General features: G+C 39.5%; 1 protein-coding gene across 2 annotated transcripts in view; it reads right to left on the bottom strand.

The window, feature by feature from the left end:
• roraa (RAR-related orphan receptor A, paralog a) overlaps nucleotides 1-21,715 on the bottom strand; it is a 221,403-nt gene that overhangs the window by 46,200 nt on the left and 153,488 nt on the right. Inside the window, exon 2 of one of the 2 annotated variants that reach the window (XM_079449833.1) lies at nucleotides 21,579-21,608. In XM_079449833.1, the coding sequence (XP_079305959.1) occupies nucleotides 21,579-21,608 (30 nt within the window). Of the gene's footprint in view, nucleotides 1-1,186; nucleotides 1,344-21,578; nucleotides 21,609-21,715 lie in introns of those variants that run through there. The other variant, XM_079449832.1, reaches the window with a different exon arrangement.

The following is a 21,715-nucleotide window of genomic DNA, read 5'->3' as shown; positions in this document are numbered from 1 at the left end:
TTTATGCAACATTTTACATGCATAAATACAAAACACGTGCGCGTGAGTGTTTATCTGTGTTTTAGCATATAGATAACGAATAATGAAATAACAGCGAATGCGGTGGAGGTGAGCTGCTGAAATGCTTTCAGAGGGAGATGCACACAGAGTGTGACGGTGAAAAGTGGTGTTACCAACATCCACTGCTTTTTCCACTCTCAACACCTCTCGCCTAATGCAGAATGACAGCTGTGTGCGTGTGTGTAGTGGTGTGTGTGTGTGTGTGTGTGGTGGTACAGTGAACGTACATATGGAGTGTTAATGGATTTGAGCGTGTGCATGTGTGTGTACGTTCGGGTGTGAATGTATTTCTCGGGCTTCGTATGTGTCATAGTAATTGAAAGTACGTCACGAGACTTCAGTTCAATCAAATAACATACGTACTGAACGTGTTTGTTTCAGGTTGCGTAAAAAAAGATACATGCAGCATTCAAATGTAAGTTAGTTATCCGTCCCGGGGACGGTTGACGTGTGTGTGCTGCGTGCGTGGGGTATGGCAGGGGGTTGGGACGGCCGAGCTGGATTATGGAGACAGGATCAACACAAGTAGTGTTGCGGGGCGAACCCTGTTCTCATGACTGTTCGCGACCCAAAAAAATAGGTCAGTGGAGCATGACACGCACGCCGACGTCAACCTAAATGACAGCCAACGTGTCCTGCGTCCTGATTATGCATATCAGACTGTAGGCAAGACAATTTACAGTAACCAATGAAACTTTACCAAATATCACAAAATAAAAACACACAGTAACTACGCCTGCTACGACATTTTCTGTGTAAATAAAACAAATCCTGATTGTTTATTATTTAAGCCAAGGGATAAAATGGCAAATTCAATCTCAAGAATGCAAAATCAGCATTAAAATCATCAGCCCCTTTTTTATTATCCATCAAACCTTTCTTTCTCCTCGTGCACAACTTTGTTTTCTATATCAAAGGAATGCAGAATAGAAAATATGTGACCATAGAGACAACGCCAGAACTTAATTCCCTCTCAATAACCACATACCCTCATACACAAACTACCTCTCTCTCTCTTTCTCTTCAAACAAGCCATTCAAAGAGAGTTGGCAGACTATTCCTAAAGCCCCTTGCAGCTCTCAAATAAAAGAAGTTTAGAAACACTGGCATGCTTTTCGTCTCTTACCTTTCATAGCTGAAATCACAAAATACATCATTAAGCTCGGCGGTCCATAGGCGAGCGATATCGCGAGTGCTAGCTCGAGCCCTCCACTGCTGTTTCAGCAGCAGCTGGCCAGCATAGCTCTGCCGCTCAGTTGCGCTTGCATGACCACACCAGAATCCATGTGACTCTGACATCAGCGTTCCCTCACCCTCCGGCCCCGCCTGCTGCCTTGTAATTGGCAGAGGAGGCGGCCAATGAGAAGGGAGAGGGAGGAGGTGGTGGGGTCTGATGGGATTGTTGAGGGGGGTCGGGCTGGCTGTCACTGTCTCTTGTGCTTTATCGCAAACAAGACGGAGTCAAAACAGTGGCAAATAAATGTTTTGTTTCTACTCACTGTAAGGGTGGTTGAGCAAGTGCAGGAATGTGTAGGGAGATACATAAGAATGATGCAAAGGGAAGAACCAATATGAAGCGTATTATTGTCTTATTTTTTATATGATGTGAAATGGTTTAGAAATGTATTTACAGCGCGTAAAATGGTTTACATTTTTTTATCGTGTGTTATGTGTGTAAATATGTTTCGAATCGGTGAAATTAACAAAACGATGTTGTTGTCAACTTTTGTAGCACGAATAGAGATCATATGTGTGTGTCGACATATTGCTTAACTATTTATATATATATCAATGTATGTAATATTACAAATTTAAGAATCAACATAAATAACCAGCTTTGATCTTCAAACTGAGTTGCTATTATAGTTACAGTCTTGAAGGGCAATAGTAGAAAATCTAGAAAAGACAGAAGTCATCAATAATAATGTTTTTCTTTTTGTGTTGGCGCTATGGCTGCAGTCTCTCTTCTTGCGTGCTAATATTAGACAGGCAAATGCAGCTCCGAGCAACTACGGATTTTTTTCCGAGAGAGAGCGATCCTCTGACCTCCCTTCAGGAGGCTGGTCTCATCCTTTCTGCTCTCACCGCTCTCTGTCCTGCCTGCTGAGAGCGGAGCTCACACTAGCTGCTCCTGGCAGCTGAGCTTCAGAAGATATCAGGAGTGAGGAGAAGAGAGAGAGCGAGAGAGAGCGAGAGAGAGCGAGGGTCTCATACTGATCTCTCCACCACAGTGACGGTCTGATGAGTTCCACTATCTCACCATCCTATTCATTTCCCCCCCTCCCTCTTTCTCTCTCTCTCTCTCTCTCTCTCCCTCTCAAATAATCTGCTCAGGCCTCACACCAGCTGGCTGCTCGTGATTCTGGTCTCAAAGAAAGCTGGCTTCGGCCAAAAGCCCAGCTCCATTTTGAGTCTGACAAATAAGCCCCTGCTCTTCTCGTCTGCGCTCAGGATTGATGTGAATCTGAGATAGCAGTATTTCAACTTTTTACTCTAACAAAATCATTTTTATTGATGCAAAAACCTGTATATGACGCTTTCATCCGTGGAACACAAAATAAGTTATTTTGAAAAATGTCTCAGTGGTTTTGTGTTCATACAATGGAAGTCAACGGGTGCCAATGTTGTTTGACGTTCTTCAAAATATCTTCTTTTGCGTTTTGCAGAAGAAAGAAAGTCATACAGGCTTGGAATGACACAAGGATGTGTAAACGATGACAGAATCTATATTTTTGGGTGAAAGATCCCTTTAAGGCAGCACCTCATTACTGTGTCATCAAAACGTGGCAAAGTATGTCGCACTGAATATGAATATTATCATAACAGCGACCTTCAGTCTTTTGCTAATATGACATAGCATAATAAAGCCGAAATGACATTTTGTATTTTTACAGAAACTACAATAAATCTCTGAAACACGCCTTTTTCTCAGATCACACTTTACGGTTGCTATGCTAATTTAACACTAAATGAGCAGGAATAACCGCGTCGCGAATCCCCTGAATAAAAATATGCAAATACACGCTCCGCACCTGATGCCATAAATCTCCAAAATTACCGTCTGATCACGACCTCTTGCGTGATACATTAGAGGCAGCGAAAATAAATTAACTCATGTTATGTCAACACTAATCCGTCAACAGTCTCCGCTTAATAAGCGCAATATAATTTCCCCATCGTGATTATCAAATGAGGCGTATCATAGCTGAAAATTAGCAACGTAGAGTTGCATTAGTGCAAGTGGAGGTAGCTTAGCTTGTGTGGTGCTGTGGCGTTAGCATTGCTGCTAGCAGTGTCTGTTTAAAATAACAGCGCATGCTGGTTTGGCATGTTTGGATGCTGGTCTTTGCTGATTTTAGCTGATCATGCGCCGTGGTCCTTACCTGGTTTAAGCTGCTATCAAAACATACCTAACCCACCAAATGCTCTTTTTTCAAACGGGGTGGCCTGTTTTGCTCCTATTAAGATGTTGTGCTTTGACTGCACGGCGTTTGCGTCCGACTGCAGCTTGTGGTAAGGTTAAACTATCTCGCTCTGCAGTGACTCTTGCGGTCGGTAGGTAAGCAACGGTACATGTGGTTAATACGAGAGCTTGCAGACTGTTGAGAAAAAGGTTTCAGAAAACAGCAAGATGATGTCGCCTCAGGGCAACCCAGTACAGGCGCACGTGTTCGTGAGGCGGAGGAAGTAATATCTGCACACTCACGTGCAAAACTAGCGCATATGGTCATGTAACCCCAGAATAAATTATCAGTAAAAGTGAAGAAAGATCTGTGGCCAGAGTTACAGACAAATATGACAAGGACGTACTGCGTGGGCATGTACTGCATGTGACTGTTGTTTACATCATGAGTAAATGCTAAGACGTGTTTATTTGCAGAAAATTGAGACGGGACAACCAAAAAGGATATACAATACTACAGAGTAAGCCAGCTATATCATTCAGTTTCAGAGCATGTCAAATCTTATTCGGTAATTTCCGAGTACGTTCCCAAACAGCCACTGGAGACGTCGACATCTCCGAGGTGTTAAAAACCAAACTGTGAAGAACGGCAACAATCAACGGAGGAATTAAGTGGTGTTAATGACAACAGCTGCCACCAGACAGACCGCTTCCTTTCCGCTCTGCACCCTGAAATGTGTTTCCCTTCCTTCAAAACTGTCTTTCCTGACCTTGATCGCATGTGGAGTTCCACCCAGTCTCAGAAGACACTGGCTATTTTAAGCTTTGTTGCGAGTGCCCTTTTAATACACATAACTTTGTAGACATGGTCCTGGATCGATATACTTTGTTGATCCTGGAACAAATCATTCATAGAAACACAATCACATTCTGCAAAGGTACTAAGGTGCCAATATTTGCCCGTCTTTAATGAAACGGCTGCCCAAGTCAAGTGTCTAGCGCTCCACCTCCTGATTAACACAAGCAAATGTATTTATTGTAAACAACCCCTGTGGGATGGAATTCAATTGAGAGGGGATGCAGAGCATCCACCGGTGCCCCCGAGGAGCCAGGCGAAGGACTGCAGATGATAATGGGCTCATTAGCAGTCTGTCAGTAGCGTCCCACGCACGGGCACAGAGAACGGCAGCTGATCCTCTATGCACTTTAACTCCTGTCACTTTAAAGAGATGTTTGCTTTTTATGCATTCATGAATGGAAAATGAATCTTACATTACTTTGTTAATGTCGTCAGTCGCACACCGATGGTACATTTTAAGGATGTCACAATTTACTATAATTGACAATAATTGTGATATTAAAGGAGTAGTCCACCTTCAAAGTGAAAACTCGCCCTTTTGTCGTTTCAAACCTGCATGACTTTCTTTCTTCTTCAGAACACAAAAGAAGATATGTTGACTTCACTTCTATTGTAACCAATGCAAGTGGGGGATGTTAACAACATTCTTCAAACTATCTTCTTCTGTGTTGTACGGAAGCAAGAAAGTCATACAGGTTTGAAATGACAAGTGGGTGAGTAAATGATGGCAGAATTTTCATTTTGAAGGTGGACTACTCCTTTAAGAACCATGATTATGGTACCATGTTAATTCTTCACATCTTATAGAACTCGCTATGTCATTCTAAACCCTGAAATAGAAAAGAGAAAAGGAGAAAGAGAAAAAGATGCAACAAACTGGACATGACGAAAGTGTCCTTTCAGAGCTTAGAGGAAGGAACTGTAGTCACTCCATCCACAGAATGATCCTCTGAGTCTAATGCTTCTGATATATCTGGATTAAGTCAAGAGTTTCTGTTACAGGCCGCCCTGACTGGAGAAACAGTAGATACATTACAGAAGTGGCACTTTTCTCACAGCGGCGTAGACAGCGGCAAGCACTTTCTGCCAACGTCGAGCCCTTACTGAATTAACAAGTCCCCCTAAATACACACCAAAAAACCTCAATATGGATCAGTTTAATATATACACCAAAAAGCGCGGGGGCACAATTTCAAACCGTAAGCGCACAAGCCCGTATAAAACAATCATAAACCAATTTAGAACCATTCCAGGCAATTTCCTGTGGCTTCCATCTGCGAAGAGGACTTCAATAAATCACGTCGACAACAAGGGGAATATCTATTTCCAGGATAAATAGACAAGACTATTGGGCTCCTTTTCGTTGAAAGAAAGGAAGACGTTACAAAGGGAGTTCAAATAAGAGAAACCGTAGAAGGTACAGAGAGATGGTAAAATTAGAATGCCGTTTCGTTTTTAGCAGCATTTTAACAATCTTTTTTACCATTGATTGATAATGCAGCGATGTAGGTTGGGTGTTTGGGGATATTTAAGGGAGGTTTTGCAGAACTGAGACCTGGTTAAGGCTTTTATAAAGGGAAGATTCTGATATCAAATCATCGTTAAAAAATCCTTGAATCAAGCATGACGAATGGCCAACAACAGGACGCCTTCAAGTTCTGGTAAAGAACATCGTTCGATGGTCACACAATGCCGTTTAAGAAATATTGGGTTCATTGTTGAATAAAGAACCTTAAACACCAGCAGAACTTTTCAGTTGGTCAACACAAAAGATGCTTTTTTGAACAAAGGGGCAACAAAATTTTTTCTTTTATTTACGGCAACACTTTGAAGAACTTTGTCGTGCCTTTATTCTCATTTTGAGAGGCTCTGGCTGGTGCGTATTAACATAGCGTATGAACATCACACAGTTTGTGAATCTCACGAGAGTCTTTGCAGAATGAAGGTTCTAGACAGAATTAATCCTCTTGTCAAGGTCCAGACAAAAACTGCTCCCACTTGCATCAAACCAAATCCAAAAATGGGCCACTTTCTTGGTTTGACACGGCACATAATGACACTATGCTCCGTAGAATGACTCAGCCTCCATTTAGGAAGCAATTATCGGAAAATGGGCTAATGTGATTGGTTTCATTTTCATTTTTGATATCACATCTGGGAGGTTTAAAATAATATGTCCAAAAACTAAATTTTGCAAATTGTGGGGCGAGGGATGGGTGCGAATTCACTGAGAATGAATTTTGCTCTTGTTGAAACTATGTGGTGCCCCATATGATTTCTGACTAGGAAACATTGTTTTCTCCAGTCATTTGAAAAAACATGAAAATGTGATTGTGCTGTGAGCAAAGATTAATAATCAACAATATAAAAGGAGCCAAGTCACCAGACGAAACGTCTAGAGCAAATACAAACAGGCTTGCCAAGAACAAAGCACGGAGACCGGAGACACAACGCTCTGTCTGATGTATTACTCAAACAAATCTCCAATCCTTCTCTACACGGCGAGTGTGTTTACTTCAAATTAAATTTGAACCCTTCCAGGTATTAATAATATGGAGACATTTGGCAGTAAACAATTTGATAAGCATTAAACTCCCCTTGTGCTCGGTCTAATTGAAAACATCAGATGGCCCCAAGCGGCTGTTTGCTCGCTGTTGCCGTCGATGTCGTCGCTGCTCGGTTAGTTTTAATAGAGCAGAGATGTCAAACCAATTTCTTTGTCTTTGGGCATTTTCTCGTGTCGGCAATGTGGCGGAAAGAGACAAACAAATAAATGCGTTTATAAGATTAATTGGAGAGAGGCAAGACTCTTAGTCAAGGTGAGCTGTGACTCGCTAATAGCAAGGACAAAAATAATGCTCAGAGGACCAGGGAAAAAAATACTCCGAAATGAAAGTAAGCGCCTCAGGTGTGAGATGCTGTCTGAGATTATATCTACCGACAGATTTAACCAACTTCAGGATGTGGGCTTCACTACAGTAAATGTGAGTATAAAGGAATAGTTCAGCTTAAAATGAAAATTCTGTCATCATTTACTCAACCTCATTTCATTAAAAACACTTCTTTCTTGTTGCATCATTAAAGTTAAATTTGGAAGATTTGGACAATGCTACGTCATTTTTTATACTGGACTTAGGGCCGTAACAGTACACAGAGTTCACGGTTCGGTGTATACCTCACTTTAAATTTACAATTCGGTTCGGTTTCAGTTAAGTGAGGGTGAAGAAAAGAGCCTGTCTTTTATTATGAATGTTTGTCGAAATCAACAGATTCCATTTTAAACACAATTAACACAATTCCTGCTTGGTTTACAAAATAATAAAATAGAATAAAAAAATATTTTTAATGAATAAATTTATTCTCAAATAAATTTAACAAAATATAAAATATAATAGAATTGATAAGATAGGGATAAGGATACAACCGTTACTATATAACCGAAATGTTTATTTGCCCACATGAAAAAAGATATAGTACCAAAGTGTTTACTGATAAACCGTGGTAAAATTGCCAAGTACTTAATTCTTTTAACTTGTGTGGGAAAATACATAAAAACAGGTCCCATTATATATACGGTATATATAATTTACTGTATACTTTTACATTTTCCTCTTTGTCTTTCGTTTTTTTTTTCAATAGTGTACCACAGTTATAAAAACTGTTAACTTCCGTCAAACATTGCATTCTGAAATATGTGCAAGGAGCTGGACGTCCTGTGCCGAAACGGTTCAGTACAAATACCTACCATTAGACCCCTAACATCACTGTATATTTATATAGTGTTTTTTTTCTCTGTGTTTTTTAAATTTGAATAAAACTATGGTTATGGAAATAAGTAAAGGTTGAGTAAACAAAGACAGAATTTTGCCTGATCTAATCGCTTCAGGAAAAAACAGAAAAATGAAGATCATGTGTCTCCAATCTATCTTAAAAATCTCCTCCTAAACAAAAAATAGAGAATCTATACACAAGCTCTCAAAAAGTGAGTTGGAGAAAAGTCACAGAAGCCTAGCAGGAGAAGGAAAGGGAACCACACGGAGGACATAGCACCATGTACTGAGGTTTGAACAGAGGCCAGGCAGAGACGCTCAGCATTCTAATGTTCCTTTTCTTCCTCCCCGTGAAGCCACATAAAATTCCCTCTCTCTGAAAAACAGCAAGAGGGGGTGCCTGGATGTGGAACCTCACCAGTTTCTCAACAGGAAGTAGGGCAGGTGATTTCGGGTGTGATAATTACAGTCATAACTAGGCATGAGGGATAGGTAATGGGCCTTCTTATCCTTCATGCCGAGCGTCTGTGGCCGAGGCGACTGTCGCATGTAAATAGCATGATTATGTGTTTTCTTCGTACGGCGCTGTGACTACTGTATGGAGTGCAGCGGCTGCTGAAAAGGGCAGCGGGGGAGCGTGGCCTTTGAGGGGGGAACTTAACGAATGAACTTCATTATTGAGGAGCATACCAGAGAGACCCCCTGGTGCGTGTGATGTATTACCCCGTGACAAGGAAACACACAACGCCTTCCCCCCAACATGCAAACATTGGCGCATACACATTCTCAATGCCAAACGGCTTTATCAACTTTGAACAAGGGAGGGGTGAATGAAAAAATACTGAAGATGGTGGACGAAACAAAGCGTTTAGAGAGCAAAATATATAATGAAAATACAGGGAAAATAACAAACAAAGAAAGGCTTATGAAATAAATGGTAAGAAAACAAAGTTTAAAAGAAGAGAAAAGGAAAAAAGGAAAGTGCAGAAGAACTATGGAAGAAGGGATGGAAAAGCTAAAAATAAATAATCTGATAAAGCCGCAGTCTGTAACCTTTGCTTCAATATCCCGATCTCTGTTTGAAAAAACGTGCACGTTACTTTACATACTTCTCTTTTATCTTTAGTTGAAATCAAATGACTTAAAACTGACAATAACAACAAAATTGTTCCCGACAAGATCAATTTATACATTATTATATACTTTTTACAGTTTACAATTGTAAATCAGGTTTAAGTGGCAGTTTCCACACCATGTTTTTCATTGGCCAATAACAGATTTTAATTTTAAACCAAATCGAAATGGTCAAACCTAACAAATGAACAAACAAAATTTGCACATGATTGTTGCTGTGGAACTAAAAAGTTATTTAGATGAATGCGTCATTCTAGCTTTAACACCTAAACATCTTTCGACCACAACTGTGACATGCAATGACTTACACTTCTTTACAAAGACGTACTTCCTTGAAGCGACAGGTATTTCATTCCACGGAAGACCCTTCCCTTCTCTTAACACTGATGTCATTTTTTAGGATTTGCATTGTGTTTGCAAGACTGTAACTTCCCCCGACGAAAACATCATTCAAGCAACCGTAGCATTGGGAGCGGTTTTCTTCAAGATTGAGAGAGTTCTTGAGGCTACGATGCTCCTTGATTTTTGCCCTTTCATTAAGCCCAAAACAACTGTCTTTTCTTTCCTGCTTTCTTTCCATTTTTAAGCTGCTGGTCACAGGGCTTTCGGCTTTTCTCTTTTACTGTTGACTTATGAGGATGCCAGGGGTGTTTGGGAGCTATTTATCACGGGCTTGGCCCGTCCTGCACCCTCACACATTAGTAATGTTCTCCACCGAGGAGTAGGCCTGTCACAGCTCTCTTCCCTGGAACCTTTGAACAAGGTAGGTCGCGACGAGGCCTTGCTCATGCCCCACTTTTAGTCTTTCACGGCACCTTTAAGTTTGCCCAGGCCCGCTGCGGACGGAGCCGGCCGAAGAGCATTGTGGGTAGGAAAGGAAATGCAAGTCATTCCGATCAATATTTTCACTCATGCCTGAACAAAATCGCAAGGCCAAATAATGTTAATATGAACAAGTCTGTCTTAAATTGAACAAAAATTAAACCCAAAGCAACCTAAACGACATTTGGCATTGACCTTGGGGTTGGCGTTGTTAGCAGCACAATGCTTTAGACCAGCAGAGTATCAAAAACTAAATCAAGGATTTTGGAAAATAAATCTAACTTAATCACCATATTTTAAAAACATAAGAAGGAAACACGAGAAGAAAAACATTTTTATAATCAGCAAACAAAAAGCCAAACTGCTCCTGGAATTAAAAACTCATCCCCCAGCATTAAGACCACATCTTATGTCCTATTTTCAGACTTGTCATTTTATTTTCGAGTTTGACGACAAATGGTGTTTGGTACCAAAACAAGGGATTAAAGGATAAAGTTGCTGTGTGTCGACTTTAATTCAGTAATCCAGTACATTATTGGGTAAATGTACATTTGTCTCAAGTCCACAGCTCCTTGAAGAGAATAATCTCTGTTACGACAGCATCTTAACGCAACACAAAACGAGACCTGCAAATCATTCACATTAAATTCCTTTAATCTGTGAGGCTGTGAAGTAACGTGCTATATTTCACCCTTATGATGTTTCAACCCTGTATTTCTTCCTTTTATAATGCGAAAAAGCAGTACCGATGTCCTTATTAGTTACGTTATGAGTGTTGTCGCTATAGATAACTATTCATTTAAACACACAAAAGTGTGAGTTAGAGTTACTAATGACTCATATAAACATATAAACATTTATACATATAAAAAAACAACTCGAGTTAAAGTTTCTACACTGTTCCAGCATTGGTCCATATCGCGTACTGCAAGGTGCAACCGATCTGAAATATGCAAGCAGAAATTAGAAAGGCGAGTGCATTAATGACCGTGTGGTGAAAAATGAAGTTGATCTTTGGAGCGAGTCCACCACATCATTAAGGAGTCTGCCACTTAATCAGAACAGATACAAAGCCGGCAAGGCGCTAAGTGTGCAGGTGGAGTCGCGCTGACAAGCCCTGATACATTAAACCACATTGTGTGATAGAGAGAGGCTGGTACAGCTAGAGGAGGAAGAAAGGACGGAAATGAGAGATTAGAAAAAAGTACCTATTCACTTTTTGTCTTTGTTTTTTCACTGTATTCTAGTGATTGTAATAAAATCTCAACCCTTTATTGATGTCAAGAGAGCTATAATGTACAGACACTGAAACTGTAGTTTGCTCCAGCTTCTTATAATGAAACGTGGCCAATCTATACATCTATAAAAGTGATGCTTTAAAAAGCAGTTAGACTACATGTGCATCAACGTCAAAAGCAATTTAATAAGATATATATCTTAAAATATAGCTATCGTTTTGTAAATGCTGTGATAAGAGCGATACAATGTCTTGAATCTCACACTCGATGTATATGTTAGGTATGGCCCACATGACGGTGAAACAGCAGTATTCTTTTAAATGAAAGAAATTCTCAGCATTCTCGTGAAGTAAAAACTTGATTTCTTCCGTGGAACACAAAAGGAGAGGGTTAGTGTCACCCTCAGTCACCATTCACTGTGTTATTGATCATATGGATAAAAAAGGAAGAATCTGAAAATGGTTATGAAAATTCTCCTTCATTGTTCCACAGAAGCGATAATGCAATGTGGGTTTGAAGTAACAGGAGGGTCAATAAATAACCACAGACTTTCCATTTTGGAGCACCCTTTAAAGACATAGTTGAGACAAAAAGGAAAATTCTGTCTTCATGTTATCACCCTCAAGTTGTTGTAAACCTGCATGACTTTCTTTGTTCTGTTGAACACAAAAGAAGATATCACTTTAGTTGGGGACGTACACAAGTGAAAAAGAGTTATATCTATTGTCTCACTCTGTGGCCATCCTAAAGTGACTCTAATATTAAACATACACTTTGTGTAAAACAGGCTAACTTCTAAATATGAGATTAAATAGAATCTTTCATACAGACCAAAGGACTTTTGTGACAAACAGCTCTGTTCACTTAAAGAACAGAAGCCTCTGTAGTCTGTTCTAGCTATAAAGCGGTTTCCCAAATGTTCCGAAAGTATCTCTAATTCAAAAGAATGATTTCCCTGAAAATCACAGTCTTTTGCATGGTTTATTCAACAAAATTACGACTGAATAATTCACATACAGAAGTTTTACACGATAATTATAGTTCTCATTATTCTAGCAGTGCATAATTGTCTCTGCACTTTTACAGTTATTGCCATTGTAAATCACATAATAAAGATGGTTTGTGAAGAAGCATAATTCTTAAGGTAGAGGCTGCCGGATGAGCTTATTATTTCTTTTCGTCTGTTACTTAACTCTGCAAAAAACCTACCAGTAGAAATTCTGATCTATACACATTTTGTGTGTCTTTATAACTGTTTATACAAACTGCTTTACCCAAATGTTTTCAGTTATTGTATTAACAATCTATTTAACATGAATCCATGGAAAGAGAAAACTGACAAATTGTGATAGGTTGCTTTACATGTCAATCATTCATCTCATCTCATGTCTAAGTAGGCAGGTCTCGGTCAGAACAAGCTGCAATGTGGAGCACAACATATGCTGTTTGGACAAAGGTCCCTCTCCAGAAGACTAGACGTGTATCTTCTGTCTGTCTGTCTGTGTGTGTGTGTGTGTGTGTGTGTGTGTGTGTGTGTGTGTGTCTGCCCACGCACCAGACCGGAAAGGAAGCTAATGATGGCACAAGGACATTTCATCAGCACCATCTTAAACATCAGCAGTCAGTCTCCATCAGTAGCGTTCATATCTGCCAGAACCAGATGACCTCCATGTCTGTCCTGCCCCATGAATCAAAGCGCTCATTTCATGCTGACACACAGCACTTGTCTGCCACTGCGTGAATAGGAAGAGATGAGACATGGAGAAAGTAGAGAGTGACGGATAACCGGCGTTAGCTCGCGCAAGGCCGTACCACTTCACAGAGTGCCATGGCTTGCGTACCCTTACCGGTTCCAAGAAGGTTTTGGGAAAGTTATCGGTTGCCATTTATATCAGTGGGAATGTTCAGCAAAATGATAATGCCTGTCCACTGTCAAAATATAATAAAATGTTAACAATTAAAATTTCCTTTTCAAAAATTAAACTTTTCAATACCCATCGAATTGAGAAAGATGCTTCTTAGATGCCAAACGCTGTATCTATGGCATCCTTCAGTAGTATATGTAAACCAGACAAACCTTGACCCCTTGCACACTTCCCAAGTGGTCCGGACCTGAGTGAACCATACAACCTGTCCGTGCCCACGCAAGCACACCTGTCCACTGCCACTCAAGGAATAATCCCCTTTAGCAGATGGAGCTCCGTATTCCAACTGCAACAGCAACAAGCTTTGTGTGCATGACACATGTCACTCGCTGATGTTTTTCTGGGCCGACGTCTCTTCACAACAAGGCCTTTGAGGTTCACAGGGACGCACAAAGAACCAGGGCAGCCGGAGAGGAGCTGACGAAGCCAAGGAAGCGTGGCGTGCACAAAGCATACCAGCCACAGAGGGGAAGAGACAGATTAAGCGACTACAAAGAAACTAAAAGGGGGCCGAGGACACATCCTTGCTTGACCACTTCTGTAACAAGCCCATGCCAGACCCCAGCCTGGTCAAAGAAAACAGAAAAGCAAGCATCATGACAAACCTCTTCCATTCAGGCTCACTCAACTAAAGGAGGTGATGAGAGAGCAAAAAAATATTACCAAAAAAAGATGTTGCTTCAATTTACACAACTTATGCAAAGACGTGCATTCACTAAGGCCCATTTGCAATTCGGCGAAATGTTTGACCGTAATGCTTTGGCTGAAAAATGAGGAGCTGTCATATTGTGTAGATGGAAGAAAAAGTATAGAGGGGAAGAAAAGAAAAGGATAAAAATCATGCTGTCCTGGTTTATGACAAATAGATGTCTCCATTGATTTCCTTTTTACTGAAGCGGCCCATCCTTCTCTGTTGTGAATATACTGACCTATTTCTGATAAATAATGGCAGGCTATTATGGATTAAAGCAAAGTGTCCAAAAGGAAATATTCTTTCTATGGCACAAACAAATGGAAAAATGATAAAACATTATCTATTGTCAAAATTGGAGAGCGTCAATTTGAATGAACTGCCTTTTTTTCCTCCGAGTGTCTCTTGTTGTCTGAGGCTGAAAAACTCGAGTTTCTGAGGCATGCTGAGAGTGAAATCGCTTCGTCAGAAATCGCACTCCTGGGACACGCCGTCCATTCAAAACGCTCTCTCCTGACGCGCTTGTGTTCACTTCATTTACCAAGCACTTAGCCAACTGGCGTGACAAAAACTATAGTGTGGCACAGTGTGGCTGTTACTTCTCCTTATTTGTGACATATAACAAATCTTTTCCATATGTCAGACTTTAGAAAAACAAGATGTTGAAGGTCAAAGCAAGATGACTTGTGGCGTCTCTTTTTACCCACATTGCATTTAAATCTCATGACTAAAGTTTTCAAGCCTCATCTGGTGAACAGACACAGTTCGGGGATGAAATCTTCGTATGAGGTCTCCTCTGTGAGAATGTGTGCGAAACAAGCCAAGATGATTAAATGTATTTAAACAAAAAGCTATTCCAAGGCGATACCGTACAGCTAGCGTTTATGTTTTAGCAGACAAGTGAAATATGTCGGACGACTGCTGGGATATATTATTGGCAGCGTACGAAATGATTGTTTAATAAATCCCTGCAGTGTTAGATTAGCTGTGGACGGCTCTCGTCCAAGATCCAGCAAGGCGACCTCGCCACGATTTATAAAGAGTGATTCATAAAAAACGTCATAATACACGAAAGGCAAGCAAGTTCAGAAAACCATGTTTATTTAATCGTGAATGAGAACTGTTTATGCTTTGCGCAGTTGACTGTTGGCTCAGGGTGGCAACATAAATGCTCATTCAAGTTTTTTTAACGTTGTTAATATTACAACAAGGTCGGCCGTAACGTCTTAATCCTTTGATTGAGATTAGCAAGGTTGATTCTCTGCGACTCTCCCAGCGCCGTACGGGGCGGTAAACAAATGAACTACCAGGTGTTACACCATACTTCTCAATAAACACTGACACAGCCTGTCCTCTCTATGGAGACAGATAAGCTTTCTCTCCAGCTCTCTCTCTCTCGTTCCTTATCCATTCTCCTCTTTTATTTCTCCAAACTCCATTTCAATCAATCTGTCTCTCTCGCACCCTCTCTTTCTCGAAGGGGGTGAATCAATGACTCTGCGTCCCTGAGGTCATGACTAACCTGAGCAGGAATCAGACGGGCTCCTCTGATGCTCCGCTACAGCTGTCGCTCTCTCTACGCAGCCCTAAACAAGCAAATACTTCATTTGCTCAATACCTGTCATCCATGACTAACAGCAGCACGGCAGAACAATGCGTTAGGAGAGAATAATTCTCGATGGAATAACAAACCACAGCGTAATACGCAGCCCATTTATCTTCGGCGCTTCATACCCCGAGCTTCTGACAAGTTTGGAATATCACATAAATCTAGGCAGATTTCCATATGTGCGCGAGTAGATTGTGTGTTTATTAGTTGGTGTTCGGCGGGACATGAGATGTTTACATGAGACGGTCTGTCGCCCTAAAGAGTGTTTTGTGAATTGATGGGTACATTGCTAGTTTAGTACTAATAGTTGACAAAACTAACTTTTAGCTGATATACACAATTAATAGGAACTCTTTTTCTTTCTGGAATATGGACCCAAAATATTAATCTTGCACATTGCAAATTTTCTTCCAAAGTAATATTCCCTGTGATACGACTTGGCTTAAAATTGCAACAGTTTGCAACCAATCATTGGATGACTGCTGTGATGTAAACAAAAACTATGTCAGATAATATTGCTGCTTGTATTTTGGCGAGAGAATGTGACACAACTTGCATTCAATATTTGCACGCATCTTGCCCCGCACTGTTGCTACAAAAATGTTTTCGAAATGTGGGCTGTGTGGCTTGTTGAGGACAGCTGTAGTCTTGAATTACGAATTGAACCTGCTGAAAGACACATTGGGCGAATAAAAATACTTCAATTGAATCCGGAACCTAAAAACAAGCATCGCCCAAGAAAAACACCACTAAAAAAACGGAGCTAATTTCAACCAAACATACTTCTGCACTAACAAATCCCATGGACCTTTTATTGGACATTTTTCGTTCTTTCTTTAAATCCATTGGAACATGAATGAGTTTTTAACATGAGACATGTAAGCATTTAATTACTACTCATGATTGTAATTCCTCTCGCACAGCCATAAAACAGCACTGTTGATCTAAGTAAAATAGCTTGTTGCCAGAATCAACCGCATGGCCTTGCATTAGCATTATATAAAAAGTCTGGTCATAAAACTGTCAAGCTCAAACGTAAAGTAGAAGCATACATGAAGCCGAGCTGTAAAACTGAGCCTGCGGGGAGAGTTTAGAAGCCTGTGTTTCTGCCACATTCTCAAATGATGTAAGACGCGGTGACTTAAGTTCAGCTTATGCTCGTGCGTAGGTCCTACGCCGTAGCCTGATGCGCACCACTCCAAAAGTGTAACAACGTGTCAACTCAACGTGGACCCTACGCAAACCGCAAACACTTACCACATAATACATTTACAATGCTACTGCAGACTTGAAACAGAGAAGACGGTTTTCACCAGAATAACACGCAATACAAATATAAATCACTATTACACAAAGCCTATGCATTATGATCGGCGTGTATGTGCTATTCAACGGAATAATGGACCCCATGGCAGACACTGCCTCCCATTCTGATCATAAAACCAACAGAGACTAATGTAAAAGCGACACCTCATGAGAGCGCTTACGGCAAAGAAAACCGGTGCTACAATAAAAGGCACAGAGATTCACCAGCGAATAAACTATGATTATAGTCAATCTTAATATTAAACTGGTAACGTTACAGTGAACTAAGCGCATGGAACTGACCGTAGTAGATTTACCATTTATTTGATCAAATCACAGAGGGCCTTTAGGGTCCGCTAAAGATCCAGAGATCTGTTGACTTGTGTTGTGAATTTAGTGTTTCTATACAATTCTTTTTATAGGCTTATTAAAATAACATATGAGTAAAAATAGAATACATTGAAGCGAACGCATTCTTTCTATTGAAGCAATGGCGATCGAGCTCAATTTCAGCCACACTGAATAATCGAAAATGCAGCTTAACTCTCATGTCATCCCACTTTCTATCTTAAGTAGAACACAAAAAATGCAAACGCAGGATTAACATTTAAATAAATCTTATTGGTTCTCGGTTCTGTCATTTTGATGAAACGCGCATATGACGACCAATCACAAGACACACAAACACGAACACCAATGATATTTGAAATGCCTCCATAGTTAGTTTTAGCGATTAGATATGCTTGTTTACACATTTCAGTTTCACAAAATATGAATGATTTCCTCTCATAAACGTATCTTTTAACTTCATAAGACATTTATTAACACGCTGCTGTCATTTGGAGTAAGTTTAATGATGGATGGACAGGTCGATTCAGACTGATATGTATGTGTCTCCTATAAAACACCATGACTGCATTTTAATATGAAATGTAAAAAATATATAGATATTTATATATTGTTTTATATAAAAATATAATATAAAATCACATTATACAATAACATAAAATACATTGTGGATGGCATGAGGGTAAGTAGTTTATGAGAGAATTAAATTTTTGGCTGAACAAAGGGGTTTTACCAATTAGATTTTATTATAATCCCATCCAACTAAAAACTGTGTTTATCTACCGATTAATTCAACATTTAACACTTAACATGTATGTTGGCCTTGTCTCTAAAGGTGTTGAACTGGTCAGAAAAGACCACAAGTCATAAAGAAGACAACTGAAGTATCTATTCTCTTACAGAAAGTGCTGGGGCTTATTAAGGGCTGAGTGCACTGCCGGGGGAGGCCGAGAGGGAGCCAGTAAGTGACTGCTAGCCAACAGCTGCCCTGTAATTTATATTGATGAGGGGACCGGCGGCCCTCTTCCATGGTTTTGATGGTTCGGGCAGGAGTAGAGAGATGGGGTTGATGAGTCTGTGTGGTGTGTGTGTGGGTAGGTGAGGATCTGTAGAGATTGCTGGGGTGGGGCAATTAGTTATACACGGTATAAAAATGTTTTTGGGGGCCACATGCAAAAATGCAGACCTCCTTTCTTTGAAATAAGTCTTTAAGATGCTTCATTCGTATTTATTTATTATTTAAATCAGTAGTTTTTAAACTGGGCGCCCCAAGATGGATCCAGGGGGACACTGGTTTCGTGTCATTTTATGAAATATAGAAATGTATGCTATATTTTAAGCAGTCGAATATCAGAGAAATAACCAACCAAACAAAAGACTTGACGTTCCAGCATTGTATAACTGCATATGTTTTTGGTTTAATTCTAAGTTTAAGATTTTAAGATTTTATATGGGGGGGGGGGTGCAAAGCAATACACCCTGCACAAAGGGTTAGTCTGAGAACCACTGATTTTAAAGACCTTACTTAATTCCCTCTATTAGATATGACTTTACAATATCCTACAGTATAGGCTCCTACTAAATGTATAGGAAACATCATTTTGTTTGTAATGTCTTAAAATGTACTTCATACTTCAGTTGTCTCAACTAAAATTGCACGCGTTGTAAATTCCTAGCACACATCTCATACAGAGCAGGTGTGCATGTCGAATTCTCACAAGATATCATCATGAACAATTGAACCTATCAGTTACATGTTGCTTTTCTCCATGTTAAAGGTTCTGTTATCTGATACAGCGGAGTTTCAGTTTATACTTCTTGCAAAGATTGTCAGCCTCAAACCCAAAGTGATATAGCTTTTCAGCTGCAAATTTAAGTGCATGCTTATGAGCAAAATAACACATCATTTCAGTTGGTTTAATAATTTCATTATGGCCACAGTACATATGTGGCCTAGTTGAAAACACCCCCGACACATACACAACATGCTTTAGCCTATGAACTTGGAGCCAGATCCAGCTGATCCCTTCCTTAAAAGTGGTCATGAGGGAGCATTTGCTTGCCGTTTTGATTCCATAATGATCACACATTTTTTAGCAAAATTATATAATAATGATACAACAAGGTATGCTACTTAGGACCAGAACCTTTAAATATCGGGAAGTTATTGGTTCATGAAAAATAGCCATTGCAAGATGATCTTCACCTTGATTATGACAACCAAAAAAAAGTTACTTTAGTGTTGTAGGTTTACAATTTTTATAAACATTAGCAAGGCATTAGCAAAATGTGCAGTGATAAATAATGCACAAAGAGAATAGGAATATGTATTACCAAAGCCAACATGCGACGTCTCTTGATTATTCAACCAGCAAAATTCATTAGCAAAATAACATAAAAGTAATAGCAAGCAATAAAAAAGTCTGGCAGGACACTTCCTCTATCCATTATCCATCTTTTGAACCCTCTCCCTGTCAAACAGCACCCTTCTGACCCGGTCCCTCACCCCCGCGTGTCTTCTCCACAGTTCAATCTCCTGCTCTTTCACTCCAACGTTCCTTCTCTCTTTCATTCGGACACGCATCATTAGCATCGCTTTCATTGGGATTAAATAGTGAACTCCGGCCTGCGTCCGCGGCTTTGAACCCTCTCACTTGAAACGTTCTTTGATTTCGCCCTCTTCTGTTAAGGAGAAGCGATCAGCGGCGTAATTAAGATAGCAGAGGAACCCTGAAAGACGGGATGAAAGGCCGGAGATCCACCTTTACGCTCGCTGAATGGTGAAGACAGCTACAACCGGCTAATTCTGAAGCCTTTCAAAAAGTCAAGTGAACGTAGACATGAAAGAGTGTCGGTATTTTCATATAAAATAACAAGATGATCTCTGATTGGCAAACGTTAGAGACCAAAACTTAAAGGGACAGTGCACTCAAAAATAAAAAATGTGACAACTTATAATCATTTCAAATCCGTGTGAATACATTTGTAATAGATTGGGTGAATCCATTAAAATGTGGACAGAATTTTAGATTTTGGGTAAACTATCTCTTTATTACAACGCAAATTGTGTACACATTTTAAAGTACACATTTTAAAGACATCCGTCCATGTTCACGCTGTGAAAATGAAGCAAACTACAACCTTAACAAAAGAGATGCAACTGAGATGAAGTCACATGATAAATGTAATCTGAAGGATGCTCTCAAAAAGGATGAAAGGGTCACGTAGTCAACTTGCCAATGATTTCACAAGATTCCGCTCACAGCTGATCTCTATCTGTAGACCTAGCAAAAGGAACGTCTTTAACCTCACCGCATCCTTGTTTTCAAAGTGCAAGCAGACAGGTTAAGCAAAGTCTTTGCTTTATCTGTATCAAAATACAACCAGTACATTCATTGTTCATACTAACAAACTGTTATCGATCAGAAATTGAAAGTGAACATCAAATAAAAAAAAACCCTGCAAAATCAAAAAACGTAACACAACAAAATGAAATATTTCACCTAAAAACAAAACAACATAAAACTTTAAAAAACAAAATGATATTTAATATTCCACCCAAAAGCAAAGTAAAAAGCGTAAAGTGGCCGTAACTCAAGACAATTTCTGCATATCTCATGTTAATCTTGAGTACTTACAGAATAGTATCATACCCTTCAAATATTAGTTGAGTGTTCAGTTTCATCACATTTATAAAAGAGAGATACAGCTGTACGAACAGATGTTACGAAACAAATGTTTCATGTCCGAAAAACACTAACCTATACGAACGCTGGGGGAGGTTATCGAGCACAGAAATACTACATCATATGGCCAACTCGTTCTTTAACAAGTTGACCATGTTAAGGATGAGAAGCCAGCGTGTTTAATATTGTGAATAAGTCAGAATGCACGAAACACCGTCGCATCCCCCCGTTAATTCTCCAAAAAACGACAACAACGCAACAAAACAACATTCACCCAAAAACACGATGCAACAACACAACAAAGTAGTCTTTCTAAAAACAAAAGATGTCATAAAGCAAAACATTCTGTAACAGTCCACCTAAAAAAAGGACACCGCAAAAAAAAAAAAAAAAAAATATTGTTATTATTAGGCTATTAATCCACCTAAAAACAAACAATACAGCAATCTTTTGAAAATGATTTATTTAAAGCCTAAAATAATGTATTAAACTAATAAAATACAAATAAGTACTTATATATAAATAAATAAAATGTTTCAATAAATATATATTTTTGAAATTCTAAATACTACACCCGCAAAGTCTTTAGGTTTAAAATTGTTTTGTTTCAGATCATGTTGATCAAAACAAACTGCAATGCGATTATAAAATTTTTAAGCTGTAATACTCTAGAACCCTCTGTCACAGGATGAACAAAACACATTATACCTAAAAAATGTTGTACTCACAAGTGTGTGTCTTCTTTGTTACTGAAATACCTGCAAGAGAGAAACACAACAGGTCAAAAAATAATTTGAAACCGTCATGGACACAAGTGTATAATTTAGGAACTAACACAGTCATGTAATTTCATATACCACACCAC

This window comes from Barbatula barbatula, assembly GCF_947034865.1.
Source record: "Barbatula barbatula genome assembly, chromosome: 25".
Taxonomy (NCBI): domain Eukaryota; kingdom Metazoa; phylum Chordata; class Actinopteri; order Cypriniformes; family Nemacheilidae; genus Barbatula; species Barbatula barbatula.
This window is presented reverse-complemented; position numbering and strand designations above follow the sequence as displayed.